The 21,016-nt window shown below is 35.7% G+C and overlaps 1 protein-coding gene across 3 annotated transcripts in view; it reads left to right on the plus strand.

The window, feature by feature from the left end:
* Nucleotides 1-19,584, plus strand: part of LOC145666430 (uncharacterized) — a 150,275-nt gene extending 130,691 nt beyond the window's left edge. For all 3 annotated transcript variants that reach the window (XM_081733647.1, XM_081733650.1, XM_081733649.1), the window contains exons 19-21: nt 2,150-2,415; nt 10,418-10,649; nt 14,003-19,584. In XM_081733647.1, coding sequence (XP_081589773.1) covers nt 2,150-2,415; nt 10,418-10,649; nt 14,003-14,193 — 689 coding nt within the window. In that variant the 3' untranslated portion in view covers nt 14,194-19,584. The remainder of the gene's footprint in view (nt 1-2,149; nt 2,416-10,417; nt 10,650-14,002) is intronic.
* Nucleotides 19,585-21,016: the final 1,432 nt, after the last annotated feature.

The following is a 21,016-nucleotide window of genomic DNA, read 5'->3' on the forward strand; positions in this document are numbered from 1 at the left end:
ATGTATGTCAGTTTTACAGGGCGTCTTGATTCGTTATCTCTTGTGTTCTACATATCAATATTTACATATATAGAACTATTTCCTCGGTAGCAACATCAGTGCCATGATAACGAATAAACAATCATTTCTACCTAACAACTAAAAAATAAACATTTACATGTCATTAAATATTACATTTTCTTGTACTGTGTAGCTAATGCAAGTTAATATAGTACTTTCTGCCCTAAATCTAAAATAAAGTGAACAATATAGATACAAGTTACCGTTGTGCACCTATCGGACACACTCATCTCACTCATTCCTATTTAGTGCGTGGCTTTAACGGTCCATATTGTGAAGACTGAGTCGTTCCACTTAATATTCAGTACATTCTTGTAGAAGATTCAGAATACTTAGACCACTGAAAACGTTTAGGGCTATCTAGAAATCTTTTTTAGGTTTCAGAAGATGAACGGTCTATGGCAAAGCACTATTTCACTTTTATCCATGAGATTGGAATAGTTCTGTGCTCTAAAGTTTTCTTTTTAATATTTTTCGTGTTATGTGGTACTATCATGGCTATTTTTCTCACTCTCTGGTTGCTAATTTTATTTTTTGTTTTAATGACTTAATTTTACGTATTTATATTTGAACTTTCTAAAAAGTTTTATTTTGAATTTTTAATGCACAGAATGTGTAATGCGTTAGCCTTATCATAATGAAAAAACTACCGTATTTACGCGATTCTAAGACGCACTTTATTGTCGATTTTTTTGCCTTCAAAATCAAAATGCGTCTTAGATTTGAGTTATGCAAATTTAGGCCAGATTAGATGAAGTTTTGCAAAAAAAATTGCTGGTCTTGTTAGTCATGATTCTGTAAAGAATGTGTCTTTTGTGTGTATTTGGCCATCAAAAGTGGAAAAATTAGCAGAGATAGTGATGCCGACGAGAAAACAGATCAGACGTGTCAGTGTTGTTTATGCGAGTATGAGTGCAAAACAGAAAAAAAGAAACAAGTTTAAATAATTGCTGAATAATTATTTATTTATTTATTTGTGCGTGAGTAATATGATAATATGAAACCGATAATGGATTGCTATAAAACTGATGCACGCAAGTGTTGTACCGTAATTAGATTAGGAAAAAGGTACCAGCACATGCATATAAATATACCGTAAATTCCACCAGTAAGTTCAATATTTTTTTTTATTTTCCCATAACATAATTTGTTTTCCCATTTTTATTAATCTTTTTATTTTTTTTTATTTCTTTAAAATCAAGGCAGTTTTTTTTAATTAATTATTATTTTCGCCAAGGGTGTGTCTTACATTTGAGAGCGTCTTAGATTCACGTAAATACGGTAGTCCCGCTGCTAACGTCCTCATTAAATATTCAGTAATCAAGCAATCAATGTATGTACAAAATTCGTGCTTTATACCTGAATAGCACATGGTGCTCATCTTTTAATGCACTGTTTCTTCTTACGTTTCAGATATCGGTACAATGTAATACAGGTGTTTAAAATTGAAACACGACTTTCTGAATATACATGGCTAATTACCACATGCAATGTACACTCATGTCCAAAATGATTGTCGCATATCTATAGCTGTCGTTTTGTAAGAATATAATTTGATGATGATTTTGCAGGGTACTTTTAATACTGATACTATGTGTATAATCGGGAAATGTATATCTGTGGCAAATTTCATAGGAAAAGAATTATAAATACGAAAATTAGAATGAGTAAAACAAAATGTTGCTAAATGGACAAGAAAGTTTTATTTTCGTTTTATTGTTCTTATTTACTGCTCTTTTGACATGAAACTTGCCACATACATGTCTTTCCCGATTATATACATACTAACATTATAAGAAATACCGGGCGAATTCGTTATCAAATTATATTCCGACAACAACATATTTATAGACATGCGACAATAATTTTGGACATGAGTGTACATGCGGAAAATCGTGTTTCCAATTTCAGTCGTCTGTATTACATTGACTATACAGGTACCTAGATTTTTTTTTACATGAGTACAGACATATTATGTAAGCACTTAATTGTGTTTTTAAAGCTACGAGTAAAATAACATTTTAATGTTGTTTCGAAACTATTTAGGAATTAGTATTTGTCATTATAATATTTGCTTATTTTATTGCAGTTGAGTGTGAATATAGCGATGAACCTGACGAAGGTTTCTCCATCTTTCCTTTTGTAAGGGAACATCTACAACGCCAGATAGAGGCAGGCGGTGGCAAAGTGATTACTTTATATGAGGATATAAAAGAGAGATCGAAACCAACAAAAGGAGAGCGAAAGTGTTTTCTAATTGCTAACAAACCTTGTCGTACAACCAAATATATTAGAGCGTTGGCTCTTAACATTCCGTGTGTACTGCATGATTGGATTATTCAGTCGTGTTCCAGGGTAAGTAGACTTAGATCTTAGTAATGAGTTAAGAAATCGTCATATGTGAAAGATATAGTAAGCACTAAATTCGCGAAAACTTTTTTGTGACTTGAATATACCCTTTTTATCTTTTGATGTGGAGACCTGGATTCAGTAGTGGAAGCTAATGAGTTAGAAAGTCACGTGAAGTTACGTCAATGCTGGAAAGAGATGTAAAAATATATATATATATATATATTTGTTTTATAAAATGTATCACAACAAATAGGGGAGGTTGTGGAAAAGTGTTTTCATAGTACAAATTAATGCAACATGATTCAGAATTAAAAACCAGTCAGGTTTACTTGAGTATCTTTTCCTGAGTTAGTAAGCAGTGTGGGTATGATACACTTCTGGCCACAAAAACAGAGACTGCCTTCCGGAGACTAAAAGTCCAAAAAGGAACACTAGATCCTTCGAATTCCCTTAGATCTGACTCTGCAGATAGGAATAAAATTTTGGCGACAGCTGCTCTCGAATGCTGCATATCGTAATTTTGCAGCCCCCGATGTACGATAAAAACGTTGCTACCGGACAGGAAATTACTGTAATTTTCAAATCGCAAATTTTATATTTAATGTATATTTTAAATCTAAAATGATTTTAAAAATAGACATGGAAATAACATCATAACTACAAATAAGTTTCGATGACTATTCTCTGTATTACTTGTATTAATAATTTCATTACCAAGTCGAGTGCCCTCACAACACTAAAAATTATTTTGTTAAAATATAAATTTAATGGAGCAGAAAGTAGAGCAAAATTATATAAAAGGCCGGGATCTTAAATCAAATCTTTCAGCAAAGCATCTAAAAAAAATAGTATTTTATTTTTTGTGTTTCATTGTATTATTGTGAGTAATATATTACTTACAATAATATCAGGTAACTTTCAAGATGTCAAACAGCAAGCAAATCTGTAATGTGTATTGAAAATAAACACGTAAATACTGAAGAAATCTTTGAAGTGACGAATCTTTTATTTTTGATTTGTTTCTTACGTTGATTTCGAAATTAGGAGCTAAGACTAATTTAAGTTGCTATTTCAAGACAGTAGTGTACGCAGAATTTCATCAGGGAAGAGTTCAATATTCCAAGTTGATATCGCCCACAAATTCTCTTTTGTGTACCGCACTGTTTAAATAAATGATTTTAAGCTTGCTACCTTTTGTCAGGCCAAATTTATTTCTTGATTTTAATTGAAGCATTGTACTAAGTTTTCATGCTATTAAAATAACCCGTGCATATGCTAAAATAATGGTATCCCGGCCACTGAAAGGAAGAGTTAAATAAGATTGTTCTAAATGAACACTTCTTGAAATTTCAGCAGCCTAGATATGCGTCATTCTAGAAATTGTGTATAAAAATGGTATAGTTAGAGGCACGAGTTTTTCGCAATGCGCGATAAAACGAAATGCGTCAGAATTAAGTAGCTTTAAGTTTCTTGACGTTTTATGATATTCTGTGTGTATTTTCATTGGTTTCCGTTGCGCGATAAAACGCGAGGGCAGTTTTGCGGAATTTCTAACAATACGGGAAATAACGCGGAATTTTAAAAATACATTTTCATTATCACAATATTGCGAGCGGTGATTATATTCAATGAGAAAAAGTGGAAAGGCTATTACTTACCACAAAAAATATGTAGCAGAATATTCTTCTACTACATGATGTAGAAGAATATTCTAGTACTTATTTTTTGCGGTGAGTAATAGCCTTTCCACTTTTTCTCACATTTTCATTAATTTAAAAACGCCAGTTTTTCCTGACGGAACGGTAGAACATAGAATGAACGGTACCTTTTGGGTGATTCGGACACGTCTCACTTTTCTAACAATACTGTAAATTTTGGAAAGGTAATATTTGTTTAATGCATTTTTGTGAATCTCTATACTTCTTTCGAGATTTAATCTAGAAAGAACGTCATTCATGTTCGAATCGTAGAAAACAAAATACGTGAAGCGGATATAGAAACAGTATGTATGATAAAGTAAAATTGTTCTAGCTAATTTGTTTTGAATATATTCGTTACTTATTCCTAGTAAAAAAATGAAAGATATACAGAAGGTCAATTCACCTAAGATGGCCAATTTTACAGAGTTCATGACTAGCACAGCGTAGAAGGAGCCAGAAGTCAGTAGCCCGTGAATCCAGCAGTGAGTCACCTACAACGCTCTGTGGAAGTTGTGGTTAACAGCTATTATATCTGTTAAAGTGACACCTTATTGGGAAGGGTACATATCCTGCATGGATGCACTTTCCGATGTACAATTCAGTGCGTCAGTGATTGTAAAAATGTGTACGGAAAGGGCAACAATATCAGCAGGCGTACAGTAGCAAGGGTAAGCCAGCGCTGTAATAGCACCGGCCCTAAATATCAAGATCAAGTGGTAAGAGTGAAAAGGAAACGGGCATTCCAGCCAGGACAATGCGGGTTGTGAGAAACATCAGGGCATCAGTTATGAAGAACCCACCCACCCAAAGCAACCTTGCCACCTCATGCAGGATATCACAGAGCACAGTGTGTCGTATCATAAAGGACAATTTGGGACTGTAAAAACGTTATAAGGCGATGGGACACAAGTCATCACTAAGGTATGTATGGCAGTATGCCCACAGTTGTATGGCAGGAACACCCGGAAAGTGTGGATCCACATGGTCAAAGCATCCAGTCACACTGCTCGCAGTTCTGTCGCGTATTATCGGCGTATAGCCACGGAGACTGATGTGTGTGTGATACCTTTCTCGTCCATATCTGTGAAGTCATCAGATGCGTCGTCGCCGATGGATTTCTGCGCCTTTGGCCTACTGAAACAAGACCTCACGCGAAGGTTTCTCATCACCATAGCGGGGCTCTGGAAAGCTTCTCAAACGATGAGGTCTACAATTTCCCTCACACACCTTTGACTCGCATTGATTCAATGGAAATTGCGTTGCAGGGCGATAATCCAGGCTCATGACCACCATATCGAGCACAGCCGTTGGTGGAGGAAGGGATTGTCGTGAGCAGGTGAGCGCACAAACTTTGGCCATCTTAGGTGAATTGATCTTCTGTACATTATTTTCTCGTAAATTTTAAGAGAAACATCACAAATACTTTGTAAAAAGTCTTAGTTTTGTAATGACACAAAAGTCTGCATTGTACAAAATTATGCTGGCGCGCTGCACTTGAGTTCGGAGAGAGGCTTCGAGGTCAATGATGTGAACTGGTGGTTTTCTTACGACGATTTGGATGTATTTCTTAAATCTCGTCTTGTTGAGTTCATTTGTTATTTTTCCTCCGTACAGCTTCACAGTAAATGCTTCCTGTGTAAAAATAAAAAATACTGCAAGATTCCCTCATACTGAAAGCGTCTCATATTAATAAACAAAACCACGAGCACCAGCAAGCAGACAACGGATGTCATTACCAGTGACGGAATATAAAAAGAAAAGACCTCTTCGACCCTTCCACAAACTCCGCCTCTGAAGACTGGCTATATAAACGGACACCTCGAGGCAGAAGACTTCAGTTGTTAACTGGTCACTTCCTACCTATCTTTAACTGCATGGGGCTGAAGATACTCCCGTCTTTCCAAGCTGTAACGGGCGGGAGAGATACTCCTCTAATCCTACCTCTGCACTGGAATGGGCAAGCGATATCTTTACGTATTTCCTGCTTTAACATACAGGAGGTCGTAACTTTTCCTCTGTGCTGCAATGATCAGGAGAACCAAATGTACGTAACTTTAAAGAAAACTTTTGAGACATAGAAATCACTTATTGTGATCCGTTGTATAAACAGTACAAACACTTCTATAATAATAATAAAAAGGGAAGGACATAAAGCACCCGTGTACTGTTCGTTCTACCGAACATTACAATACATTTAAATTAATACAACTAAGGAAATTTTACCACCTTATTGAAAAAGATATTTAGTAAGACATTTTCTTACCAACTTATGCATTGGTATCCTGCATTGCTTGTACATCATTGAACTTCCGTACAACTTCTCATAGCTTGAAGTCCTTCTGTAGTTTACTGAACCTAGAAATTGATTCCTTATTATAGAATGTATATGTCGTATCACAAATCATAGCGTGGAGTAGCACCAAAAAGTCCTTCGTATTGCCTATTTGGTCGCACAGTTTACTGCTTGTATAAATCTTCACACCAGTGGTGGAACTTCCGGGCACTAACACGTATATGGTGTCTCCGGGTGGTGTCAAAGCCTCTGTGAGACCTAGAAAGTCGAAGTCTGTACCTAGTATGAGTGTGGGTCTTCCTGACTTCGTCTCGTTCATTGCTGTTCTTACAATCAACATATCCACATTCACAGGGGCATGAACAACAGACATGTACTGAGCTAATAATTAACCAACGTCGATTTATTTGCAGTGTTTGACAAGAATCATCCTTGTGGAGCGGACACGACGTTTAATTCTGTCACTTCCAGCTTTGTACCATCTGACCTTCCAAAAATGCAAAACATTTTGTACTTGTTCTTCATATCAGTCGAAAACGACTGCTACATTGTTTCCGTGATGTCTGCTTATTAATCAAGATACATACTACAATCTTTACAGCAGTAGGGGCCAATGTATTCGATGTGAAAGGTCGTCACCATCGAGAGTGCTCAAACTATTTAGTTCCCACATACTGTCAATAACTATGTGATCTACGACTTCATTTCCTTGCGTTCAAATTATCGAACTAAGTTTGAGGAAACTGAGATAATTCGTACCGTAAGAATCCTTAAGTTCTACTTCACTTCTTACAACGTATGCGGTATGGTATTAAAAAAGTTGACTATTAGGATCCCGAACAACAAGTGTCTTTCCCGTGGCGTTTAATAAGGATACTTGAGTTCTGTGTTTAAAAGTCACGTTTTAAATGGTTTCCCATTAATACTCCTTACACAGCTTTCTCCTATGTATACTGCCATGCTACACTTTGCTGAGCTCTTCAAATTCGTTGAAAAATGAATGTTGCTTTAGCCAGTCTACAGATTTTCTCAGATCACTACTGTCCCACGTTTTCCATGATACTAATAGTGAAAAATGTTATTCTGAGTAGGTTATAGACTTCAAATTTCGGCGCAAGTTTCAACGAACTCTGTTACTCACAGACTCGTTGATATTGTGGGTATGTAGAGACTTATGACGGTAACATGTTGTCCCTACTTTGAGTTAGTTCATCATTCACTTTCATCGCGTACATCAAAACTTGTTCTATGGTCATATCTGACCATATTCCACATCAGGATTTAGCCATTCGGCATATAATAAAAAAAATAGCACTTCTCGACGAACTGCGTAAATTCATGTGGCTAATAGCGTGGATTTCAATTTTGTCATATGCTGGAAATACAGATGTGATGCTTTGATATAATGGACGTGTCCAGCAGTGTGAAGAGCATACGTTGTACGATAAACAGATAAAATATGCTATCACCCGGACTTTCAACTCTCACAAAATCGTACATTACAGAGATCTGTCTTTCATAAACTTTAATGTATATATAATGTATATATATAATATAATATAATATAATATAATGGTCGCTCTTGGACACCACATACATGACGTGCTACATACTTTCAATAGGTTTTTAGAATTTGCATGTTGCTCAAAGAACCTATTAAAACACAAATTACATTCTCAAAAGTGTTTGTTTTCAGTTGTAAAACTATTTTCACATGTTACCTTGTTTAGCTTCATATATCATAAGTTCTCAAATTTCAGCATTTTTGCTGCACAAAACGCACTAGTTCCTTCAGTTTTTAAGATAGAGAAAATGACATTGCTATCCTTAGAAAGATGAGACTTTACACTATATAACGTTTACGTCGAGCTGTGTTTTTCCTTTTATTGGTAGTTCAGTAGTGATCTGCTATGAAATAAATATAATGAAACGGAGAAAACTACTTCAAGATAATAGGAGCCATATTTAAATAATTACGGCAACGTTTAAGAAAGATATTAAGTCAGATCGCTTGAATCGTGCATTATCCTTTATTTGATACTAGAATGAAGGTTGTATCTCAGTTTTGTGAGCAGATATTAGCATTTAAGCATAAATGGACATTGTCGCCGCCATGTTTATTATAATTTTAGGTAGTTGCGCAACTACAATTTTTCTCAAGAGATCCAAAGAATGTGTTACAACAAAAATTAGCTTTCTAAAAAATTGTTTTCGCAATTTTAAGACATAATTTTCCTATACTGTCACCATTAAAAACAAACTGATACTTATCCCAGTGTTTCTGAAAATTCCGCATTAAAGGGGTAATTTGTATAACTTTTCCTCCACATTCAAATCGACGTTCTCTGTATCATCATCATGGGAAAACGGCTGAACCACTTTAATTTTTGAATATAGCACTCTTGAAGGAGAAGTGTACTGTAAATTTTGAAACTCAAACAGAAGAAAATATCCATAAAACGCTAACTGAAGGTTACAAGGTGTTGGTGAAAAGTAGCATAGTGCGATTATGAAGTTCGAATATAACAATATACATACTATATTATTGGTTTAAGTATATTGCGGTACAGGTCAGCAGTATGGGTACAAATTTTGTTACGTCAATAAGTGCTGGATGTTCGTCTAGCGTAAAGTATTGTCCTTCAAATATATTTTGGAAGGAATCGATACTATGCACAACTTTTTTTTCTTTCTTCACTGATGCCTTATGTGGGGATTATTTTGAAAATTCATCCACATGTACTAAATATGTCACATACGAAAGATATTTTGTTACAGTGTCAGTGTTCTTCGGAAAAGTAAATACTGTTAATAACGAATCTTAGTAACAAAATCTACAGAACAATTTTTTAAAGTAATCTACACACGTCAGTGACATTCTACAGGGGCTGGAAATAACGTACTAGCATTCACTGTCATCATCGCACACACACCTGAGTGTGTCGCAGTTCTTACCCCATATATAGTGGTAAACAGAGATATTCACTGCACTCAGTATCGTTCGTACGGCACATACAAAGACTTAGCAGTGAAGTATTCGTATGAAGTTGGACTGTCCTAAAGCCATATTTTCGTAGAGCAGCATGCGTGAGTAAAAATTGAGGAAGCCCGAGGTAGAAATACGAAGAATGCCTCATAACCTTAAAGATGTTCAAAAGTGGACATTTTATACTCTTTCAAGTAACCATTTGGTGTTGCACAGACTGGAAGGACAGTTGTTTCTGAACCAAATCATTAGCATAGACGAAATCTGACGCATTCATACGAGCTAGAATTGAATCAGTTCAGTGAGTTTCACGATCCATTGTTTCCCGGACCAAAAAGTTGCCTCAAAGACATGAAAATCCGAACGTGATGTTGATAGTGGCGTATGATATGGAGGTAGTTCCTGCATGCCAGACAGTGAATGCTACACACTGCCGCTGGTTTTTAGAACATAATTTTTGTCATGCTTTGCAAAGAAAACTGTGCCAGTTGTCAAACACATTCGCCCCTTGTGTTACGTGACAGTGCCCATTATTACAGTGCTGCTTTTATGGGCGATTTACTTTCACGATGTTGATGGAAAGTCCTTGAACATCCCTCATGGACTCCCGATAAGCATACCTATGGCTTTAATCTCTTACCTAAAGGAACCATTTAGAAAAAGTGCGATTTCCCACCGGACACGTTATTCTGCATAAGATGGGGCACTGTTATGTTCAACAACAAAAGCAGGACTGTAACTGGGGATTGCATTGAAAGCTTCTAAACGTATGTACGTTTTACTACAAAGGCCATGTACTCTCTGGGTGTATCGCCATAACTTTGTTTCCAACCCTCGCATATTACATGATGGGATTTCAGTTAAAACGTTAGCAGAACACGTTTGTAGTACCCAAAGAGCATAATTAAACTTTCAGTTGTGTGATAATGTATTAAAATGTACAACAGTGTTTATAATACTTTGCATTAAATGTTTCGCCACTTCTATATTCTAGTATACACATCTTAATATTTATTTTCCTTTAAGGGAGAACTTATGAGATGGAGAGATTTCGCGCTTCCTGCTGGTCGATCTAGTGAAGATGGCCAGTTGATGGAGCAGAAACTGGATCATAAGGCTTTGGCGGGAGTATGCATTATGCTTGCTGCTCATAGTTCCAGTCAAGCGTTCTTTCATATGTGGAAACCGGTTTTAAGTGATGCAGGAGCAGAGGTAGAATCAGTGGACGAAGGAAATGAAATTAACGATCATTTTCTTGGTAAGTTATCTATAATTTATTTCCAAAAATTGTTTGAACTGGTTTAAACAGATTTTCGCTCACAGTTAAGTATCCATATTTTAGACTGGTAGTATTAACCCGTTCTTCACACGAGAAGAATAAGGTATACTAAATATAAAACTAGGAATTTTAATATGTAGATTTTCCTTTTCAGAAGCTGAATTTTCGGAAACTTTGAAACACATGTTACATTAAAGTGCTTTCAAAACTAGAAACAAAGTGACAGCTCAAAAACATGTGCAGATTTGTTTTGAAGAAGAGAATCTACGTCACACAGTTATTGCGGTCACTCAGCGAGGGTCGAATCATAAACGTCATTTTAGCAACAGTGGGTGGAGGGTTTCCTTGGCAACAGACCTTAACATTCCAATGTTGCCGCGGTGGCTCAGTGGTAGAGCGTTCACCTCCGGTACTTGGGGTCCCTGGTTCGATCCCAGCTCGCGCCGTGTGGACTTTGTGGTGGAGAAACACCGTACTCGTGGTTTTTCTCGGGGTACTCCGTGTCCTCCCACTTTCTTCATTCCACCATTTCACTCATTTCTCATTATCACCGTCTCCTTTAGCCTAACCGGCATAATCGTGGGACGTTAAACGTAAAGATTTCATTTCATTTTTCCAATGTTGCCGTTAGTAAACACGTGTTTTCAGAAGGAAAGAAGCTATTTTAGTCTTTCGTTTCTTTCTGTGTGGAAGTGACTAAACTTCCTTCCCATGATGCACAAACTGGGACGACAAACACCCTTTCATCCATCCAAACAGGCCAATATTTAGAAATTTTTCTTTTTTGTTACGACTCACAGGACAGTTCCAGCTGATGACTCACCGCGATGTGCAACAGCATACCACGTGCTTCTCCAAATGTCAATTTGTTTCTAGTTTTGAAAGCACTATAGTCTTAATTAGTTAATAGCCTAAATACCGAATTTCACGTGTTCGACTTAAACGAATGCTTACATTTTGCGCTTTCTGAATAAAGGAGTAATTTGAATATTTTAAAAACTTTGTGCCCACCTTCTGCCTTAGGAACAGAATTTTAGAAAACATTGAAACATGTATTTCCTTATTTTTAACTAAGGTTGTGTACCGAGTTTCACACCTCTGCTGTAGTCGAATCCTCTCATTCGGCCTGTTCTAAATAAAGAGCGAAGTAGCTCGATGGTAGAGCGTTGGCTTCGCATTCGGGAGGTCGTGGGTTCGATTTCCGCTTCCGACCATCCTGACGGGTTTTCCAGGGGTTTCCTCTATCCTACCAGGCAAATGCCAGGATGGTACCTATTAAAACAGGCCCTGGCCATTACATTCCCAAATCCTTTCCATTGTATTGTTGTTGTTAGATATCCAATATAAAATGGCCTCTGAGTCGTATCTGGTGATTGTTAAATAAATAAATAGAGAAATTTTGTATATGATGGTAATTACCTTCTTTCCCACCTTGGTGTGTAATTTTTAAAAACTCTGAAACGTGTGGTCCCTTATTTTAATTGAAGAGCTTATATGCACGATTTCTTCCCTCCAATTTCAGGGATTCGAAAGATATTCAACTTTTGACAGACAATTAGAACGCTCTCAACCCCTTTAAGATATCTGTTTGTTTAAAAGATAAAAGAAAAAATGCTTTGTCTTTTGCTTCAATGACAAGAGAAATATTCTTTCCAAATTCTAAGGTTGGTACAAAAGGAGATATGCGCCCAAAGTGAGTGATTTCCAGTCAAAAGAAAAAGGCAAATTATGTAATCCCCCACTGTCTTAAAATTTCCCTACAAAACAATAAGCAAATATCCTGGCCGTAAAGAAGTTAAAAGAACCAGCAAAGAATATACAAAACATGTACTGAAAGAAATTCTCAAAGTGGTCAGGGTCATTTTCCCCCATAGTGGGACGAGTTCCTAGCCCCACTAACTACACCAAAATTGGAGTAAACATACATAATTTTCCTGTCTTGTTTCTTACCCAAAAGTTCTTAGTTATTAGGATCTGGTAGTTCAGACCTTTCCTAGAAGGAGAAAGGGAGCTTGAACATTTCATTTTCATATCTCTGGAACTATTAGGAGCAGAACATTGAAATTTTATAGAAACCCTTGTACCCTGGGCTCCATTGAATTGTAGATTTTGCGAGATGCAACCCCTAAAGGTATAAAATTGAATCTCGAAAGTTATGTTGCTGTTCTATCAGATGTAGAACTTCCAATTTCTATATAAATAGTCCCCATGTACTCGAGGTTGACGATAAGGTAGAGTTCTACGAAATCTGACCCTAAGTAGGAAGCAGGAGTGAGTGCTCACGTAACTTCTATAAAATAGAATTTGCGGGGCAACAACTATATTGTGAAAACCATACATTCACACACCATAAAAAAGATATAGTATTTTCCATAGACTGTATTCTTCCCATGCGAAGAACGGGCATTCTTGGGAGTTATTTTATAATTTGCACTAAATGTGAAGATTATTATGAAATACACATTTTTAATCATTTACCACTCTCTATGAGACAGATATTCTATATTTTCAGTACGAACCTTTGATACCCATATGGCCTTGATAGTCAAAAGGGACCTTAAATTTCAAACCATCCAACCAATATTAAAAGACAGGTCAAAACACGAACTCCATTGAGGGGGCGCGGTGGCTCAGTGGTAGAGCGTTCACCTCCGGTGCTTGGGGTCCCTGGTTCGATCCCAGCTCGCGCCGTGTGGACTTTGTGGTGGACAAACACCGTGTTCGTGGGTTTTCCCGGGGTTCTCCCGTTTCCTCCCACTGTCTTCATTCCACCATTTTACTCATTTCTCATTATCACCGTCTCCTTTAGCCTAACCGGCATAACCGTTAAAGATTTCATTTCATTTTACGAACTCCATTGAGTGCGTCGACTAATTTTCGTAAACTGTTTTGGACATTTATGCTGTGGCCTTGTTCACCCGACTTTTAAGTCACATACATGAAGATCGAATCACTTTGCACGTTTGTACGCGCGTTTGACGTGGGAGACCCAGGTTCGGTTCCCGGTTGGAGCTTATGTGGTTCGGATTCCACGTCAATCAGTAGGTTCACGTCCCAGATAAACTTGCTGCTGAAAGGGGCGCTAAACTCATAATCAACTCCATACCTTTAGGAATGAGACTTCTTGTTAAACTGGTTGTTTATGCAAAAATAATAAAAGTAACGGCGATTTTCTTGCACATGCAATCAACGGAGGTAGTATTTTGACTTATCACTTAATGAGTTAATGAAAAATTGTTAATTTCTGTGTTTAACTAGTTTCGTTTTTTCAAGGTAAAATTTTGTGATATTTTTATACGTATTGTTTATCCTTATTATTACTGTTATTGCAGATCTTTGTCGGCGTGTGAATGTAATAGTAACTAATGACTCATGCCCGGATTCTGTGATCAATGTTTGTTATACTTCGAAATCTATTCCATTGGTGTCAGTCGAATGGGTGATGCAGTCTCTTATACACGGTAGTAAAAGAAAGTACGATGGACATCCCAGTTACAAATATGATTGGAAGAAGCCGGGCTAATGTCGAAATGTACAGTATTGATCATTGCATCTTCCATTACTTCAGTTTCATACAGTTGGAGTGCCTTATATGATCGAAACTACTTCATCATCATCAACTGTGACGAAAGAAGTGTTCGTGTGTGTATGTGCGCGCGCGTGTGTATGTATATATTTATATATATGTGTGCAAAATATAATACACATATATATGTATGTGTACGACATTAAATGTTAACTACTTAGGCGTATTCCTACGGAATAAAACAATAGTGCCATGAAACTCTGTAAGTGGAGAAAACACTTCAGCCTGTTTTTGTGGGTTTAAATCTAGTTCGTTTAATAAATGTTTTGTGTTTTTTTAATGTGTTGTTAGTCTTTAAAAGCATTTATGTGTCGAAGAAAGGATATTCTATTTAGCGTTTTTATTAAATGATAACTCTGTGTAGGATGCGAAGGAGGTGTATTTTCAGTTTCTGAGCAGTATCGTCGCTGAAGAATATGACTTAATTGATGGATGTATTTTTTTTTATATATATTATCAAACGAGAATATTTGTGTAGATACGTATAAATTTTTGTGATGTGTGCGTATGTGATGCTGTAAGAAAGAGTATATTGTTTTAAGAATTGAGGTTCTAGGGCTAGTATACGGCGTTAGGGGGCGCTATATGTGGATTCATGCCGGAACCCATGACAATGATGCAAGACTTTACCTCGATATTGTCAAATATATTTCATAGGACGAAAACCTTGTGTTTAGAAATTGAAATTGTTTACTTTTTATGGTTGGTCGTAATATTTGTAGAACTCCCCAAGTTTTGACGTTTCTTGTGTGTATTGGCGTACATCTTATACCTGAAAAGATAAACCGCTGAAATTTTGGCGTGTCTGTGCAGTGCAGGTATTTTAATCTGCTAATTATGTATTGCTGCAAGGTAATATAAAGTATTCTCTTTTTCTATTGACACAACATATATATTAGAGGACAGAAAAGTATTTTTTATAGTAAACAGAAAACATCCAAAATAATACTGTACAAATCATTAATAAATACATTTTGTTTTCAACGTTTCTAACATAAGTCAAAACTTCATATACTTTTTTTTGAATAATGTCCATCGATCCGATATATCATCATAGGGATTGATTCACCGGTTGGAGATACGGAAGTTCATTTACGTATTTGTATCACTTGTATAGGGCGTGAGATTTGCTTTATGAATTTCTATAAGCAGTATTAAAATAATTTTCTGCAACTGGAAACGTACGTTCATGATTAACAATATACTGTCTAATGAGAAATGCGAGACTTCTAGCAGGTAGGGCGTCAAGGGAGTATATATGTATTGAAGGGGAGAAATGCTCAAGACAGTAAAATAGCCGCTATCTGTTATGGCGATTTCATTAACAAAATTCCTAAAGTAAACAGGAGAATAACGTATTTTTATGTTTTACTCTCGCTTAGAATAGCATGAAGTAATTTATGTACTTCATCTTCCAAATGATTGTACATTTGTATGTGAAATTTCGGAGTTTTGATGAACAGAATTTATACACTTTCTTTGCTGTAATATATTTTCTGTCGTCTACGTGGCTGTTATATAATTTCAGGCTTCTTGTTAATTAATTTGTTTAGTTTTTTTATAAGGATTTTTTTTTTTTTTTGCTTGTTCTTGGATGCAGTATATTTGCGGAAAATTTAGTGTGAATATAAAAATAAGTAAGATTACACATCCAAGACATCGGAACTGAAGTCAGATTTAAACATAATCAGCAATTACATAGTGAATAGTAACTGTACAGCAATTTCAGCTTCTGTTATAAAATTTCAATGTTTTTATTTTTCACTGCATTAAAAGATGTTTATATTGTTATCAGTTTCGTTTTATTTTATTTTTCTTTATATACTGTTTATGTATTTTTTTTCTTTATGAAATGTTAAATACAATGTCGGATGAGATCTTTACAATAGTTACTCCGAATTTTTACTGAAGCAACGTTCCTAAAATATTTTTTTTAAAAGCATTTTAATAATCAATGAATTTAGGTGTCCAGAAAGACACACACTAATGCAACTTATAAGTGTTACTGCAAAATTAAGAACTATTGTATTGTGAAGTTTTCGTCTCGTGGAATCTTAGTTCTATAGTGATTATTCAACTGTGTGTGTGTGGTATAAAAAAAAAGTACGAAGGTGCATCGTCACAAGTTCCCTCGCTCGCTGATTCACTGGTAATTAAGTTCAGAAATTAAATGTTTCCGGAATTGAATTAAGTAACTTAGATAAAAATTCGTCCACAAAGTCAGTTCATCAGAAAGGACTAACATTTATATGAAAATTCCTGCTCTTACAGAATATTTTCAAATTTTGAGGGTAGCCGTGTAATTTAGGGTGTTCGTAATCAAAAATGTGATAGAAATATCAGTGGATAAATATGCTCTGCTTGTTTTATAACAAATATTAAAAATTAAAGTTTCGTTTTATCTTCTGCATAATCATTCTTTATTATATAAAGCACATCAATAGTGACTTTTGAATTTCATCTCTCTTGGAACTAATAAACGTTGAATGTATAAAAAGGTAATGCACAACCGGCTGGAAGATCTTCCAGTTCTAGTCAAAACATGTTTCATTCCTTTTTAATAAAGACGAATCAATACTTCAATTATATCTAATTAATTAAATTATACAAAATAAGCGTAAATGTGGTCTGTATTTACATCCTTGGTTAATATAATCATTTACGGTCTTATACCTAGTCAAATGCTCGGAAATCTGACTACTTCCGTAAAAGTTGTTAATGGACTCCTTATTTGTCGAAAAGTTATTAACCGATTTGGTGGGTACTGAATAATTATGCTACCCTCTTCCAATATTTGCGATGATGGTAGCTTTCGTTTTAATGGAGCTAGTACCGTAAATAAACTGAATTGCTTCTTGACCATGCACCAAAAAGTAGCGTTCATGAATTGGAACGTATGCATCGTATATATACAGGGTGTTTCAAAACAACAACGACAACGTTTGAAAGGGGATTCCTGACGCCGATAAGACAAAAAGCATAGACCAACCTGAGTGCACAAATGCTTGCTTTCGGAGTTACAGGGTGCCGGAAACATGAAAAATGAACTTTAAAAGTCCATAGCTCCAAAACTATGGGACCTATTGCATTCGGGTCAAGACTTCACTTAGGAACTAATATATGCGCTATCCAAAAATACAAGTTCCACAGTCCTAAGGTACTCACGCAACAACTTTTATAAAGGGAGTTTATAAAGGGAGTATATAATTTGAAGTACTCACCACCTACCTCTATAAAAAATATTGCGGAAGTACCTCAGGATTCTGGAACTCGGCTATATGGATAGGCCACATACTAGTTCCTAAGTGAAGTTTTGATCCGACTGCGGTAAGTCCCATAGTATTGGAGCTATGAACCTTTAAAATTCACTTTTTTTTTTTTTTTTTTTTTTTTTTTTTTCATGATTTTGGCAGCCTAATTCCGAAAGGAAGCATTTGTGCACCCAGGTTGGTCTATACTATTTGCTTATCTTGGTGTCAGGAATCACCTCCCGAACATTGTCGGTGTTGTTTTGAAACGCTCTGTATATAATGTTCATTTACATTGTCGTCACTTACTGTGTAAGAATCTCTGGAGTAGATTTTTTTTTGTCATTATTATTTTATTTAGTCGATTTAAAATGTACATACTCTGTGATACTTTCTAAACATGTTGTTTGATTAAAGTTAAATATGTTTTTAGAGAGAACTGTACAGTAGCTAAAAGGAATTTGTGATTTTTTTCTATATAGTTTTCAAAATAGCGGAGAAACAAAAATACAGTATAAAAAATTTGGACAACACACTATACAGCCAAGTGGCTTTTAGGTATTGTAAATTGTCGTGTAGTTTGACCGATCGTCCATTATATTATGATGCAGTGGACCATCAGTCGACGACACATTAACTACCTTTATTCATAACATTTTCTACGTTGCAGACTGCTCTGAAGCCCAAAAGTTTGATTTCTCTGTTTTTTCGTTATTTTAAAAATTGTGGGGGGGAAAAATGCATAGCAAATCCACAGACACCTAATGTGCAAAATCAATCAAATCGGTCGATCTATTTGAAAGTTTTTGACAGAAAGTCATATTGAAAAATTAAAATCCCAGAGTACGTTAGCTATAATTTAAGTAGAGAGCAAATAAATATGAGGTACGATATTATATCAAAACACACTTTTCATTACAGAACGACACAAACGCCAGTCCAACTAAAGTACAGGACAAAAATTGTTCTTAAAACCAAGGATGATTTAGGTCCTTCATTTTTGTTCTGTACTTTATTATTCATGACCATAAAGTAAAAAGGTATTGGATTTTACAAGGTACAACTTGTGAATGGGACGGAGGGGGGGGGGGGATTCTGTATCTGAAATGGAATACAGCACTACTACTAGTGTTGTGGATGGGTCAAGGACAGTTACTAGTTGGTACTTCAAATATACGACTCAGTCAAAATATTGGCTGAGACAAGAACACTTTATAGCTTAAAATAGTTCAGTATTGTCTCTAATACAATATTCAAATGATCAGTTATTGGAGGTGAGGAAAAAAAACTGCAATTGAGTCCCATCATACTAAAGAAGTACTGAAGGTAGAAAGAGGAGGGAGAAATTAATCGGTGTTCAGCTATTGCTAGCGCTTCTGTAGTTAAAGTAACAATATACATTTCTCATTGCTGTCCTAAGAATGTGTGCGAGGAATGTGTGTTCTGTGTTTGCATGCATTTGATGCTAAAACAACATTTGTATTCTGTGTCAAATTTGTGTACGCGTTTAGTTAAAGGATGGGTCGATATGTGTTTTTTTTTTTGTACGTATGCGTAATCAACAAACTCTGGAAACTGAATATAGAGTAGTCTTTGTGTCTGTAAATTAGAGATGTACGCAAGGGTATAACTATAATGTTTATATAAATTAGAAACGTGTAGAAGAATCAACTAAATAGCTGTTACAGATTGTAACTTTTTAGAAGGAATCACTTTTAATTCCATACTATGTTTATTTTTTCTACTGCCAGATTGTATTAAATATGTTACCAAAAAATATATATGAAATATCGTTTATTAAGTTGATGAATGCACACTTGCTTGTGTGTAATGTACTCGAATAGTAGAATTCATCTTTTATGTTGACGAGTAGTCTTGTTTTCACAGCAAAGTACAAAACTTACAAGGGACAATGTAAGCCAAATGTATATAACGAAGAAGAAAAAGAAGTATATTGGGAATGTGTTTTTATATGTAGTTTGAAATTCTACTTTTCTTTTGAACTGAAGATATTTCTAAATACTGTTCTTTCTAGACACTGTACCATTCTGTAAAGAAATTAATAAAACAAATACGTATATGACATTCTTTCTTTTGTCAAAAAAAAAAAAAAAAATAAAAATAAAAAATAAATAAATAAATAAATCTATTGGAATATGAAGAATTGTGTGTAATAGATGTTGAACAAATGCTCACAAAAATCAGTGCGAAAGTGGACTAAATACAGGGTGTCCGAGAAGTCCTTCCCTGATTACAGAAATTGATAACTCAAGCTAGAAATAAGATAGAAATATGAAACTGGTGTTGAATTGTTTACAAACTATAAAAGTTTTGGTCACATCAGTACACTTCCACATGAGCACCCTTGGTAGCACGTAGCACATCTAGGCGATATTCAATTTCCATCCACACATTAGCCAACATCACTGGAGGGATCGATGCAACGACTGTGGTTATTCGTTGCTGCAGGGTTTCAAGATCTGGTACACGTGTTCGGTAGACTGGAACTGTCTCTGCACCGTGGTTGGTGATCGTCTCTCATGGTACCACAGGACACACTGTGCCTTCTCCTGGTTGGTTGGCATGGCTTCTTGGGCTTCTTACTTACGTACTACAAACCTTAAAAAAAAAAAAAAAAAAAAAAAAAAAAAAAAAAAAAAAAAAAAAAAAAAAAAAAACTTGGTAGAACAGAACAAACCTAACACAGACAAAAAACTTTTATAGTTTGTAAACAATTCAACACCTGTTTCATATTTCTATCTTATTTCTAGCCTGAGTTATTAATTTCTGTAATCAGGGAAGGACTTCTCGGACACCCTGTATAACCGGTATGTTAGCAATTGCAGAACACATCCACACACACACACACACCTTACCCCCAGGGTATGGATTCGATGTATTTTGTTACACAGAATCCAAATTTCAAAATCCCAGGAAGATGAATCGTGTCAATTTTTTGTTACTGGCGAAAAACTTGAGCGAATTTGGATGGGGAGGATTCACGTAACACAGCCTTAAAAAACTGTTTAGCGGACGATTTAGGGTATGGATTCGATGTTTTGTTATACAGAATTCAAAGTGCAAAGCCCGGACGATTGATAGGGTCAGTTCCTTTTTATGGGCGAGAAACTTGAAAGCGATTTTGGATAGGGAAGATACACGCAATACAGCTATGCAAAAGACGAAAGTTATGTTTAGCGGACTCCACGGTATATAGATTCGATGTATTTTGTTACACAAATTCCACATTTCGAAACACCAGGACGATTGACCGTGTCAGTTTTTCGTTATGGGCGGAAAACGTGTCCTCCCTATCCAAACTCGGTCGACGCGAACATGTGTATCTGTTCCATGGTAACATTTTTCTTTTTAATCAGGTTAATTTTTCAAATTAGACTTGAGTCTAATGTTTGGGATTTAAATTGGTCAGGAATAAAGTGGTAAAGGGGGGAATAGAATAACCCCAAATGACATCACAGTTAAACATATGATCAACTCAATAACGTTTGTAT

The sequence above is a fragment of the Thermobia domestica genome, chromosome 12 (genome assembly GCF_964235325.1).
Source record: "Thermobia domestica chromosome 12, izTheDome1.hap1.1, whole genome shotgun sequence".
Lineage (NCBI taxonomy): Eukaryota > Metazoa > Arthropoda > Insecta > Zygentoma > Lepismatidae > Thermobia > Thermobia domestica.